The sequence below is a fragment of the Hypanus sabinus genome, chromosome 17 (genome assembly GCF_030144855.1).
Source record: "Hypanus sabinus isolate sHypSab1 chromosome 17, sHypSab1.hap1, whole genome shotgun sequence".
In the NCBI taxonomy this organism is placed as follows: Eukaryota; Metazoa; Chordata; class Chondrichthyes; order Myliobatiformes; family Dasyatidae; genus Hypanus; species Hypanus sabinus.
In genome coordinates this window covers 15,445,823-15,460,786 of record NC_082722.1, presented here as the reverse complement: position 1 = coordinate 15,460,786, position 14,964 = coordinate 15,445,823, and the positions used below count along the sequence as shown (strand labels likewise).

The following is a 14,964-nucleotide window of genomic DNA, read 5'->3' as shown; positions in this document are numbered from 1 at the left end:
CAATATTCTGTTTTGAAAATAAAGGTCCATAAAGAAATTTTTTAAAACATGAATTACTTCCCGCATCTTCAGAGCTACCTCTGAAGGCAGGCACAAATCTCACCGTTGCCTTCATTATACTAGGCTCATGATCTACAAGGCAGCAGTGATCCCTGCTATTTGTATCTCGAAGAGTACCACCAACACGACTTGCAGATTCTTTGGCAGGATAAATGAGCCATCATGAGCATTTGTTTCCAGAATAACACTCACAGCATTGACATCTTAATTATTTGCACGTCCTGCATAGATTCGATTCCAAGTGCTGCGACAGCAAGAAATTACAAGGAAAAACAGAGGAAAACATGTTCTTAAAGCCTCTTTCAAAAAAATGTAATAACCCTGATTATGGGATTCCTGGACCATGGCTGGTGAAATTGGAAGAAAATTTGGGATGTTACTGACCATTTCATCTGTTCACTGTAAGGCCTAAATGATTGAAGAAGCGTGAGCTCGCAGCTATCAATATGCTCACCCAACAAGCGTTTGTAGGGCTCAAAAATCTCCTTAGCTTTCATAGAACTCGAGTTACAATACATCATCCTATGAAGTAAACTATGGTTTGGATCACATTATGGGAAAGGTATGATCACAGTGAGAGGATGTGTCTAGCATAGGAGAACAAGAACTATGAGGAATTGTATCCACTGGATTTGAAGGGGAATGAGACTTAAATGAGAAAGTAGGAAGGACACACTTCTCTTAAAGGGGACAAAAGCCAGAGAACATAGATTGGCAGAAGGGTCTGGAACTCTGCCTGAAAGAGTGATAGAGGCAAAATCTTCATTGAGTTTACTTGAACTATGACCTGGATGGTTAAAAATAAATGGCTGAACAATTTTTTCCGGTGAGGTAGATCTTTCTGGAGTAGCACTGAAATGTTGGATTAAATGACCACCTTATGATAAAGTTTTCTGTTACTTCTAATCTAGGTGTAAGAAACAACTTCTCAGCACCTACGTTGACAATTTCTCTTGGACAATCGGATTTTTAATGAGGGTTATCTTGGAAAGTATTTATTGCACAATTTAATAAACTTAGTCAAGCAACAGATGTATTTAGAAACACATCTGTACTTCTGATTTAGCTGGAAAACCAAAGAATAAATATGGAATTTTAATTTTGTTTGCTTCTCTATTGCAGAAGAAAACAGTTTTAGAAAGAAATGCAGACACAATTCTAAAATTAACATGCAATGAAAAGAGCATTACAAATATTCCTTGCTAAACTTGTAATGTACTATTTGCTTGAATTAATTTATCTGGTATTAAATGTGAGTAAGGGGAATTACACCTTTATTCGGTCAACTGTGCCATACAATTTGAAAGAGTCTGGAAGTGTAAATTTAATGTATTTCTAAAGTAACAAACATACCAAAATACTCATTTGAGTAGCTGACTTGTACCAAGGTATTTCTGCCTGGAATAAATTCTTCATGTTAATAAGTGCTTGTAGCATCCAGGCTGAATAGATTATATGAAAACGTGTATACTCACCTCACCTGAAAAGTACAGCCCCATGGTTAATGTCCTGTTTAATATTAAGAATCATTTCATTGAAGACGTTATACTACTAGCGATGTTTTAAAATCTCAACAGTGAGGCTTCATTTTTTAGGATCTACGTTTTCACGAATTACTCGGAAAGACCTAACTTGACTAGCAAGCAAAAAATCAATTCTTTGGAATTTCAGGGTAAAAAAATATTTCAGCAATAGTTTCTTTATTGCACTAGCACTTACACAGCAGGATACCATTGTCAGTTGTAAACATTACTGAGCAAAGAGAACCCAGAAAAATTACTGTATATACAAATAATGAAAGAATAAAATTTGGAGTAGGGCAATTACAATAAAACTGGAGAGGAAAATAACTTAATCCAAATTTCAGTTTATAGGGCTGAATAATATCCTCTGCTGGAGGCAGTTTTTTTAGAATTAACTCATTCCTCTATGGGTGTTTTGGATAATACCACCATCCATTGTCTACATTGCTCTCTACCTCCCCAATTAATCCTGCAGCAGATAAGCCTCACAAACTTTAACATTAAGTTTTACAAAATACTGAATTCTTGTTTTTACAAAGTTAAATAAGTTACTTAAAATTAAGATTTAACTTGAAGACTATTTAGCAGAGTAGAAATTCATTCAGTTTGACATTATTGAGCTCTGGTGTTTTATTGATTGTCAGTCAGTCATTTGTTTATTAGTTTCATTTTCCTGTTCTGTGATATCTTTCTCAATCAGCACACTGAAAAAGAGCAGCTGGGTACATCTAATGAATTTAGCTGTGGAGAAAAATAGAGTGATTTAGGACTCAGAAATGGGAAAAAACAAAAATGACTTACTAAAATTTAAAAATTCTCTCACAAAGAAGCTGTTTGTGAACTACAGGAGAAATGGAGTCAGGCTAGCCCCTATTGATATCAATGGATCTGAGGTCGAGAGGGTGAACATCTTTAAGTCCCTCGGCATACACATCACCAAGGATCTCAAGTGGTCTGTACATACCGTCTGTGTGTGAAAAGGGCATAACAGCACCTCTTTCACCTTATATGGTTTAAGTAGTTTGGTGTGGGCCCCCAAATCCCAAGAACTTTCTATAGGGGCACAATTGGGAGCATCCTGACTGGCTGCATCACTGCCTGGGATGGGAACCGTACTTCCCTCAAAATTACAGAGAGAGGATGAGTAGGTGAACTGAATTTGTTCTGGTAAAGAGCCGTTGTAGATGCACTGTGATTCTTTTTGAGTTGAATCCATTCTTTGATAACATCAGGTCCGCTATTGTAAATTTCTTAAGTAATGTACATTTCAGAGCATAAAATGGGCTGTTCAACCTCCTTGTCCTGCTCTGCAGAGAGTAGATGTAGATGTGAACATCCCACTATTCAGGATATTTACAAAGTCAAGTGTATAAAAAGGGCCTGAAGAATCATAGGGGACCCAAGTCACCCCAACCACAAACTGTTCCAGCTGTTACCATCCAGAATATGGTACAGCAACATATAAGCCAAGACCAACAGGCTCTGGGACAGCTTCTGTCACCACACCATCAGACTACTTAACTCATACTGATGAAACTGTATTTCTATGTTATATTGACTATCCTGTTGTACATAATATTTATTATAAATTACTATAAATTGTACATAGCACATTTAGATGGAGACAGAACGTAAAGATTTTTACTCCTCATGTATATGAAGGATGTAAGTAATACAGTCAATTCAATTCATAGCTTCACTTCCCCCAATCTTTCATCTCCATTTTAAATATTCTTTTTCTCCTCCATCACCTGCCATTAGTGACCTTTAGATAATCTAGCCCATGAATTGAAATTTACTTCCTGCAGGTCTTGTCTTCTGATTTTGCTTAGGATCACCTAATATTTCTTCTCTTTTTTTCCATACATAACCATCTTAACGAGGTTACTTTAAACCATTCTATATGGATACAAGTTGTTATACTTCCATGCACAGCAAAAACAGAACAAAGCTTTCTGTTGCAGTGATCTTGATTGACACCAGGAGTGTATATGATTCTTGTGAAATTCTAGCCCAGTACAGAGCAAATGCCTTAAAATAAACGGGAAATATAAAATAATGGCAGATGCTAAGTTAGCATTTGCAGAATTTGCATAGATTGATACTAAACCTCTCTTTATTCAGGAAATACACCCTTTCTGTTTTTAAAAAACAAAACTCTATTTCAAGCAGTAGTGAATTAGTTAAGGATTTCATTGCAATTACACTTCTTTTGTTTTGGTTCAATTGATGAGCTACATTTCACTCAAAGACATATTTACCACCATATCAACTGACAATGTTTAATCTTTTTTGTTTGATAATTTGCCCTTTATGTTTAGAAAAAAACATTGTCTCATTAAGTTGGCATGGATCTTTGGGCAGGAAGAGGACAGCAGTATAAGACCATAAGACAAAGGAGCAGAAGTCGGCCATTTGGCCCATTGAGTCTGCTCCGCCATTTCATCATGAGCTGATCCATTCTCCCATTTATTTCCACTCCTCCACCTTCTCACCATAACCATTGATGCCCTGGCTACTCAGATATCAATCAATCTCTGCCTTAAATACACCCAATGGCTTGAACTCCACTGCCACCCGTGGCAACAAATTCCACAGATTCACCACCCTCTGGCTAAAAAAATTTCTTCGCATCTCTGTTCTGAATGGGTGCCCTTCAATCCTTAAGTCATGCTCTCTTGTATTAGACTCCCCCACCATGGGAAACAACCTTGCCACATCCACTCTGTCAACATTCAAAATATTTCTATGAGGTCCCCCCTCTTTCTTCTAAACTCCAAGCAGTACAGTCCAACAGCGGTCAAGTGTTCCTCATATGTTAACCCTCCAGTTCCCGGAATCATTCTAGTGAATCTTCTCTGAACCTTCTCCAACGTCAGCACATCCTTTCTTAAATAAGGAGCCTAAAACTGCACACAGTGCTCCAAGAGAGGTCTTAACAGTGCCCTATAGAGCCTCAACATCACATCCCTGCTCCTATACTCTGTTCCTCTAGAAATGAATGCCAACATTGCATTCACCTTCTTCACCACCGACTCAACCTGGAGGTTAACCTTAAGGGTATCCTGCACGAGGACTCCCAAGACCCATTGCATTTCAGAACTTTGACTTCTCTCTCCATTTAAATAATAGTCTGCCCGTTTATTTCTTCTACCGAAGTGCATGACCATACACTTTCCAACATTGTATTTCATTTGCCACTTCTTTGCCCATTCTCCCAATCTATCCAAGTCTCTCTGCAGACTCTCTGTTTCCTCAGCACTACCGGCCCCTCCACCTATCTTTGTATCATCAGCAAACTTAGCCACAAAGCCATCTATTCCATAACCCAAATCGTTGATGTACAATGTGAAACAAAGCAGCCCCAACATGGACCCCTGTGGAACACCTCTGGTAACCGGCAGCCAACCAGAATGGGATCCCTTCACTCCCACTCTATTTCCTGCCATTCAGCCAATGCTCAATCCACGTATCTAACTTTCCCATAATTCCATGGGCTCTTATCTTGTTTAGCGGCCTCATGTGCGGCACCTTGTCAAAGGCCTTCTGAAACTCCAAATACACAACATACTTTGCATCTCCCTTGTCTAGCCTACTTGTATGGCAGGGTTGTGGATAAGGGAACTGCTCTTCAGTTCATCACCTAATTACTTTTCTCATGGCAGAAATAAGAGACTAGTCACAAAACTAGAATGCAACTTCTGTTTCACTTCAAATTCACTATTCCAGAAATATTTAATATATTTTAATAGTATGGAGGTAGCAAATTTTATGTTGTGCACAAATTTAAAGAAACAAATATAATGAGGCTTTTATGTACTCATTATTTATTAATCATCTTACCTGAAATTATCTGTAAGAATATAGGGTATCTCAACTTTGATGCCATTCGTCCTACAATATACACGGGGATTCCTATCAGTCCAATTCCAACCCCAATTAGAGAATTGATAGTGTCGGTGTACGCAGGCACTGCTATTAAGCCTAAAATGCATACACAGAAGAAGACTGGAAAAATCACGTGGACCTGAAATTAAGAACGAGAAAATGATCAAATTCCTAAACAAAGATAAATCAAGGCAATTTCAAGCTGCTGGTAAAGAGCATCAAGTTCTAGGCTGCATACCCCAGAAGGATTGGTTGGCCATAGATCACCCAGACAGAAGAATCTACATATTTAAAGTTTAAATATGAATCAAAGAACTCATTTCCTGTAGAAAATTAAGGATCATCTGTTTGAAGAGCTTAAGAATAAAGGATATGCCATTCACTGCCGGTGGGGAGAGTCCGACAGAGGAGAAATAACCTCAATATTAAAAACAATCATTCAGGGGCTGTTAGGAAGCATTTTGTACAAAAGTATAGCAAAAATCTGGAATTCCTACTTCAAAAATAATTGATGTTTGGACATCTAATATGCAATCTTTTTGTTAGGCAAGGATATTAAAGCACATGAAACCAAAGTGAGGAAAAGTTGTTAATATACAGCCTACTAGAATGGCAGAGCAGGACAAGGAGGTTGAACAGCCCATTTTACTACTCTCAAATATACATTACTTCAGAAATTTACATTCGCAGACCTGATGTTATTAAATGGATTCAACTCAAAAAAAAAGGCACACTGTATCTACAATAGCTCTCTACCAGAACAAATTCAGTTCACCTACTCATCCTCTCTCTGTAGTTTTGAAAACTTCTGCCTGCCGTACAAGTGGATTCCAGTTAATTGATTCAAATTGGGACCAATACATTTTGACCCAATTAAATGGCTGTTCCAATTAGCTGAAGTTTCATGGAAATGGTTAAAAGGGTTATAAAAAAAGACAAGCTAACATTTAATTGAGTAACAAATGTGGTATCTAAATAAAATACAAAACTAATTATAACACTTCCAATAAGATGGTTGTCCATCTTATCTGATGATGACATGTGCAGGAGAGTTTTTAAAGTGGAAACAACATTGCACTGGGGCAGTTCCACTCTCTCAGCTTTAAAAGTCTGTGTCTAGTGGTACCACTCTCTGGTTTCAGTGGATGATTAGGACCTCGTCGTGCCCTTCACTCTTCACGTAATGTTGCAGAATTGCTGTTGGATCTGACTGTAGATCTCATCTGCCCAGACTGCCACAGAGCCTACTTCATATGTTAGGAGAGACATATATCTCCTATCTCACCAGGATATGAGACCTGATGGCTATCTTCACTGGGCTTAGCCTGCCTGTTGAAGTGGTGTACTAGGGTATGGCCACTGTCACATGCAAACAGCTACTTGGAGCCAGAGGTGAGAGCTGAGTGTCTGGCGAGGAACCAAAGGTAACATTCAAGATGATTGTCAATATCTTCAAAATCTTCGTAGTTCCTAACTTGTTGAAGTCGTGAGATTGTTTCATTTTCATTCTGTGCTGTTTCTAACATTTCCAAATCTGAATGCTTGAAACTGCAGTGAGGAACACAGTTCTGAATGGTCTTACTACTAATTTGTCAGGATCTATCAGTGACAAAAATCACTTTTTTGAACACACATGCAACTGACAGTGTTTAAAAACTTTGCTGTAAGCACGTTGTGTCTAAGCGAACACGAATGACTCTAGTTAGAAACTGTTTGACAACAATCTCCTGTCCAATTAAGCAGCATAGTGTCCCAAATAAACGAAGAGAATCCTGGCTGTTTTTTACAATTAGATATTGTTCTTTTAGAGTTGTCCCAAATAAGCAGCTGCCCATTAACCAATGACCCACTTAACCAGAATCCGCTGTATTTATTCAATTCACACTTTATCGCACAATGAAATCTGCTTCCTATATATTTGCAGGTAGTGTGTTCTGTATTCCGGCTATTTTTTCGTCAAGTTTCTCCTGTTTCTCTTGCCCAATATTTTATACTTCTGTCCTTCAGTCTTTGATCCCTGCATCAAATACAACAGCTTGCCATGATCCATCTTATAATTTTACATAATAATATAAAAATTCATCTCAGACTTCTCTGTTCTAAAGTAAACAGCTCCAGCCTCACTACCTTGTAACTGTAGTCAAGAATTCCAGGAACTATTCTTACTAATCTTTTCTAGATTCAAAACCCTTACATTTTTACTATCACATCCAGCTATCAAAGGGACAGTTGATGTTTCAGGTTGAAACCCTGCATAAAGGTTTTTGACAATTCATTTCCTCCCACAGATGCTACTTGGTCTTCTGTGTTCTTCCAGCAAATTATTGAAGCTATAAAATGTGTCTTTCGTATTAAGCACTTTTTCAATCTACCCAGCCAATTTCAATAATTTATGCATTACAACATCTGCACACTCTCTAAAGGACCCTGGGGGACAGACTAGATGGAATTAGTTGGAGAAGTTACAGTATGTTCGTAAATTATTCACAATGAAATATTCTGAGCTCTGACATGCAAAAGTAAATAAGATCAGGTTACAAAAAGAGTTTGCCCTATGTTCATAGTTCATTGCCCACATTTCAGAAAGGTTATGGTAGAACTGGGAATTCATATTTTCCTATCTATAAATGCCTTGACTTCTCTAGTGCAGATTACTTAATCTGGAGTGGAAGGCTTTATTTAGAAGGAGAGATTGGATAAATTGGGATTGTGCTCATTGGAGTGCAGGAGACTGAGAAGGCGAGTCTAAAACCAGAGGACATAAGTTTAAGCTAAGAAGGAAAATATTTAAAGGAGATCTGAGGGGGCAAGCTTTTCCATACAGGTGGTGCTGTGTTATAGAACAAGCTGTCAAAAGAGATGGTAGAGGTGGGCACATTTAAACATTTCAAAAGCACTTGGACAGGTAGGTAGATAGGAAAGGAATACAGGATTGTGGGCCAGATGCAGGAAGATGGGATTAGCACAGACTCTATGACTACGTGTACCAACTAATAGTCAGAAAAAGTTCTGAGCTTGGGAGGTGGGACCAAAGGTCAAGCAAGTTGTGTTACCTTTTGTAATGGCATAAACTACAAACAGATTATTTTTAAATGTCCCCTGAATGAAATGGTATTCCAGAAGGCAGTGAGGAGTCAATAAGGTGAATAGATCAAATTGGGTACGAAAGACTAATTTCTTGAAAACATTAATACACCAAATGAGTTATTGGGATATTCTGATAGCTTTTATGATCACCATTAAGTTAACCATTTATTTCAGATTTACTGTATGTTATTAACTGAATCACCTGCAATCTAGGATTTTAACTTGTATCTCTGGTTTGTGGCCTATGGACACAGGACCATTTAAACATAAACCCTGTTTGAAAAAGGATCTTGTGCTTTCATGACATATACAGTGCCTATAAAAAGTATTCCCCCCCAACCCCCAGAAGTTTTCATGTTTTATTATTTTGCAACATTGCATCAAAGTGGATTTAATTTGGCTTTGTTAACACTGATCAACAGAAAAAAGTAAAAAACATCTCTACAAAGTGATCAAAATTAATTACAAATATTAAACACAAAATAATTGATTGCTTAAGTATTCACCCTCCTTTAATATGATGTATCAGTTCATCACTGGTGCAGCCAATTGGTTTTAGAAGTCACAGAATTAGTTAAGTGGAGATCTGTTTTTGGAGATACACCCATATCTGGAAGATTGAATTGTTGGCGAGTCAGTATCCTTACAAAAACTACACCATGAAGACAAAAGAATACTCCAAGCAACTCTGCGAAGAGGTTATTGAAAAGCACAAGTCAGGAGATGGATACAAGAAAATTTCTAACTCACTGAATATCCCTTGGAGTACAGTTAAGTCAATCATCAAGAAGTGGAAGGAATATGGCACAGATGTAAATCTGCCTAGAGTAGGCCATCCTCAAAAACTGAGTGACCATGCAAGAAGGGGACTAGGGAGGGAGAGACTGCGCATACAATTGTTGCCCAGATGCTTCCCCAGTCATAGCCTAATGGGAGAGTGGCAAAGAAAAAGCCACTGTTGAAAAAAACTCACATTAAATCTTGGCTAGAGTTTGCCAGAAGGCATGTGGGAGATTCTGAAGTCAACTGGAAGAAGGTTATATGGTCTGATGAAACCAAAATTGAGATTTTTGGCCATCAGACTAAATGCTATCTTCGGTGTAAACCAAACACCACACATCATCAAAATTACACCATCCCTACTGTGAAACATGGTAGTGGCAGCATCATGCTGTGGGAATGCTACACTGCAGCAGGCCCTGGAAGGCTTATGAGAGGGTAAAATGAATGCAGCACAATACAGGGAAATCCTGGAAGAAAATCTGATGTAGTCTGCAAGAGAACTGTGACTTAGGAGAAGATTTGTTTTCCAGCAAGACAATGACCCCAAGCCAAAGCTACACAGGAATAGCCTTAAAACAACAAAGTTCATGTCTTAGAATTGGCAAATCAGAGTCCAGACTTCAATCCAATTGAGAATTTGTGGCTGATTTGAAAAGGGCTGTTCACTCACTATCCCCAATTGAACAGAGCTTGATCAGTTTTGTAAAGAAGAGTGGGGAAAATTGCAGTGTCCAGATATGCAAAGCTGATAGAGACCTATCCACAACACTCAAGACTGTAATTGCTACCAAATGTGCATTTACTAAATGCTGACTTGAAGGGGGTGAATACTTATGCAATCAATTATTTTGTGTTTTATATTTGTAATTAATTTAGGTTACTTTGTAGAGATCTGTTTTCACTTTAACATGAAAGAGTCCTATTTTGTTGATCAGTGTAAAAAAAAGCCAAATTAAATCCAATATGATTCAATGCTGTAAAACAATAAAACATGAAAAATTCCAAGGGGGGACTTTTTATAGGCACTGTATGACGAATAAAATCTTGGGCTTCTAGCCGAGTACAGATGTTGATTTTAATCAACGCTTCAATGACAAATTCTGTCATATGCTTTAGGGATAACACCTAGGCATGTCTAGTTTAGTGTTATACGTACCCCTGAATTCCAGTTCTTACTTAGAGCCTCATTGTTAAAATTCTTTTTCTCTAGATTTATTTCAATTGCTTCCTTAACCAGGTGGTCCCAAAAGCCATTGATGTGGCACAGTAGTTTTGTGCCATCAAAGTCAATCCTATAGCCATTGCGAATGCAATGTTCTGCTACTGCCAATTTCTCTAGGTAACCCAAATGGATATACCTCTTGTGCTTCTTGATGCAAGTTTCCCCATCTGGCTGATATGCTCTGCTTTGCATTCGCAGGGAATCCTGTAAACACCAGCCATCCCAAGTCCCAGGTCATCTTTGACCTGCATAGACTGTGATTTGAGCCTCCTTAAAGGTTTGTGAATGGTTTTGATTCAGTATTTCTTCAGGATCCTGGTGATTCTTTCAGAAAGCATGGAAGTATAGGAGAGACAGGCGGTATCAATGGGTTTCTCTTCATTGTAGGTTTCCTGGTTTTTCTATTGGCCCTTTTAAGGGCCCCAATTGATTTCCTTCACCTTGTAGTCATTCTGTAGGAATGTGTATAATCGTCTTATTTCCTTGGGGAGACTCTCCAGGTCCAAGATAGTTTTTGTATGGTTAACCAAAGTAGAAAGAACTGTTCTATGTTTGGCGGTGTAGTGACTGTGATTGTTGAGCTACAGGTCCATATGAATGGGTTTCCAATAGACGTCATGACTGAGGCTACTGTCCAGTTTCTGTTGTATCCGAACGTCCAGGAATGGGAGGCAATCCTTCTTCATCCCCCTTGTGAATTTAATATTTAGATGTATGCTGTTCAGATGGTCATGGATTTGTTGGAGTGCCAGGAGTTCATGAGGCCACACCAGAAAGGTGTCATCAACATATCTTAAGAAGCATTTGGGGTGTAAGCATTCGAAGCATTTGACTTTGATGGCACAAAACTGCTGTGCCATGCTAGCGGCTTTTGGGACTGCCTGGTGAAAGAAGCCATTGGAATAAAACTAGAGAAAAAGAATTTTAAGAAGGATGAAGGTCTCGCTGAAGCATGAATTGGCATTTGATTGTAAACAAAGACTAATCATTCAGGAGGGACGGATTACAGAGGTATTTACACCATCAGACTGGACATGCCCAGGCATTATCCATGATGGTAGAGTTTGTCATTGAAATGTCATTTAAAATTGATAATAGTACATGGCTAGAAGCTTGAGATGAGTTTAATCATGAACTCTTTTTCTATTTTCCACATATTTTATCTGACCTGAGGTTTTTTTTTCTTTTTTTGTTTCATATTTCCAGCATCTGTATTTCTTTTGCTGCAGATATTGTGAAACTGACTGGGAATGTGAACTTGGTATTGAGGATCCATGTGTGCTACCACCAGGTCATTATGGTCATGGCTGATGCTGTTCTCATCTCATATTTACACATGAACTTTGCAGCAGATCTTAATAGGTTAGACTTATGTCAGGAACACCAGCTGACTTCTTTCCTCCTTTAATCCAAGAAAATAAATGCATTTGCTGTGATTGTGGCAGACAACATTTCAAGAACATTGTCTGCCTGCCTTAAAATGTTGAACTCTTGGTTTTTTACTTAAGCCTTTAGTACTAGGTCTTACCTTGAAAGGCCTGTGTCGATTTGGCTCCTTCCAGCGTAGGTATAATTGCCCAATAATGGTAAGTCCAATAAAGAGCCAATAACTGAAGCTGAAGTAGTAAATGAGTCCGTATATGTCCTCGGCACTTAGATAGATAATCGATAATAGACCCTGTCAACATTGAATATCAATTATAGAAATCAGAATATTACATTATTAAAAAGGATGGAAGGAGTTTTCTTTTGATCCTGCACTGTAAGTGGATGGTATTAAAATTATGCTTATGCTCTGCTTCATAAAGACGTGGATCACCCCTAGCATTCTGGACAGAATACTTCAGTCTGAAGGTTTCACCATCCCCACATTGACCTGATGGTGGTGGCATCAGGTGAAGGCACAGCTATTTGCTTTATTATTAACTCTTCATGTTGCACAGACGGAGTGTTTCTGTCTCAGTTCTGTTCTCTCGATCTGGAACATCATACTGTCTATTCCACCCATCAAGGTACTTGTCTGCCATCATCCTGTTTGTAGTAGAATTCCACCCTGGCAGACATAAAGCTGGCACTGGAGGAGCTGAGCACCACGATCAAGAGTCACAAAACAATACACCTTAATGCCTTCCTAATCATCATGGGGGCACTTCAGGTTTGCTAGCTTGAAGTCGTCTCTGATCAACTACCACCAAAACATCAGCCACAGAATCAGAGGAGTGAAAAAACTTGATCACTGTTACACCATCAAGAACACTTACCATGCCATCCCATGCCTATACTTTGGCAAATCTAATTACCTGGCTGTATGTCAAATTTCTGTGGAGAGCATTCTGCTGGTTGTATCATAGCCTGATATGGAACCTCCAATGCATAAGATTGCAAGAGGCTGCAAAATGTTGTAGACCCAGCAGGTCCATTAGTGCATAATCCATCCCATCATCAAGGCTATCTTCGAGAGGCAGCGCCTCAAAAAGGCAGCATCCATCATTAAAGACCCTCACCATTTGGAATATGCTCTCTTCTCACTAATACCAATAGGAGGGACGTACAAGAGCCTGAATTATTACTCAACAATTAGGAACAGCTTCCCCCACCCACCATCAGATTTCTGAATTGTCCACGAATGCTTCCTTGTTAATCCCTTTTTTTGCACTATTTATTATAATTTATTACTTTTCCCTGCTTTTTCACTGTACTGCTACCCTAAAACAACAAAATGTAAGTCATATATCAATAATCTGATTACAAAAAAATTGCAGTTCAAATTTGCTTCAAGTGAAAGGAATGGTGGCTGAGGTTCTGCACTACCACAGAAGTTGATCCAGATAAAGACAGCTACAATAGATCATAACTCTGACTAATGTACAATACAATCTAATCAAGTTGTATCTGTAAAAAAAAACACTAGTGTGTGAGGAGACAGTGAGGAAAGTAAGCAGTGGATGCTTATGCATTCTGCAGCTATTAAGAATGAGAGAAAGGGGGGTTAAGAATAATATAATTAAGGGATAACATAATCTTCAAAAACTTCTATCCCACCAATGGCCACAGCCCCAATTATATTTGATTAATTTATGGACAGTATGGTCACCTCAGAGGGAGATAATAGTGGAGACATGGCTGTCCCTTGCTGGTTTGTTAATACTGTCACAATAAAATGCAAATTTGACCAGCAAGATTTTGGATGTGAGCATTCCACAATGAGTTTGAATAATGTGCCTAAGTTGATTGAATACTTAGGTAAGTAAGCTAGCTGTGAAATGTACCTGATGTCTTGTAGCCTTGAAAGTGAATGAGGAACAGTAGCATATGAACATTAGAGATAGAAATTGTTGGCAGATAAAGTAATGGGAGGGAGTGTGTGCATTGTGCAGAGTTGGAGGCATATGCTGCTGATGCTGCTGTGCCAGTGATGTGGTTTTTCACTAACCGCAACTGTATATGTAATGTCATTGACATTTTGTACATCTTTGCATAATACTCTTCAATGTTTGACTATGGAAGTTCATTTGAGCACTCTCCTCCCATTGCCTCTTGCCTATTGACTCTTTGCCTAGGGGACATAATTTCCACTTCCTTGACCAATATCTTTGAAAAGCATTGGAAAAGCATAGATATCATACTCAAGTTTGTTGTACCATATCTGCTTCAACAAGTCACATTCATCATTATACTTAGACCCAACAGTTCATAAGCCACAAAGCATTAACCTTTTAAGAGATCCCCATTTCCTTTAAGGCTAAGGTCCACTGAATTAGCTGCTCCTAAACTTTAGACTCCCTTGTGAAGACCTAATTAACTTAACTAAACACTGGCTAAACATTTAATTATATTAATGAGCCAGTAGCATAAAGTTTGAATGGTGCCTGCATTCTATTTTAAAGTACTATCTAATGTACTGATGTCTCTAAAAGGAAGATCTACTTTTTATTTGGCACCTTTCATGACATCAGAATACCTGACAAAAGAAATTATTTTGAAATACCATTACCATGTAATGTTTGGCCTAACAAAAAATTCAGGGCATTTAATAGTTCTTTTTAGTTTATAATAATATTAAATTAAAGTTATCCTTCTCTTTCCTGGCATGTTTTAACCTGATTTCCCAAACAAAAATACCTATTTTACAAATTTGCATATTTTTACTGTGAAGTAATCATGATAAGTGTGTTGATTAATTTATAATCTACATACAGAGCAAGTTTATACCAAGTGTCATTGATGGGGAATCAGATTAAAAGGTATGACAACCTACAGTACAAACAATGGTATACATTCAAAATAATATTTCATATTTTTGAATAAATAGACAAGGCTTTGAGAAATATAATTGCTAGTCAAAATGTTCTTTCTGAAATCTGATGGCTGAGGGGAAGAAGTTGTTACCGAGTGTGTGTT

At 38.1% G+C, this 14,964-nt stretch overlaps 1 protein-coding gene across 1 annotated transcript in view; it reads right to left on the bottom strand.

Moving 5' to 3' along the window:
- Positions 1–2,054: 2,054 nt before the first annotated feature.
- LOC132406709 (Y+L amino acid transporter 2-like) overlaps positions 2,055–14,964 on the bottom strand; it is a 94,046-nt gene continuing 81,136 nt past the window's right edge. The window contains exons 8-10 of the mRNA XM_059992584.1: positions 12,092–12,241; positions 5,427–5,610; positions 2,055–2,324 (exon numbers count right to left, since the gene is read on the bottom strand). Coding sequence (XP_059848567.1) covers positions 2,224–2,324; positions 5,427–5,610; positions 12,092–12,241 — 435 coding nt within the window. The 3' untranslated portion in view covers positions 2,055–2,223. The remainder of the gene's footprint in view (positions 2,325–5,426; positions 5,611–12,091; positions 12,242–14,964) is intronic.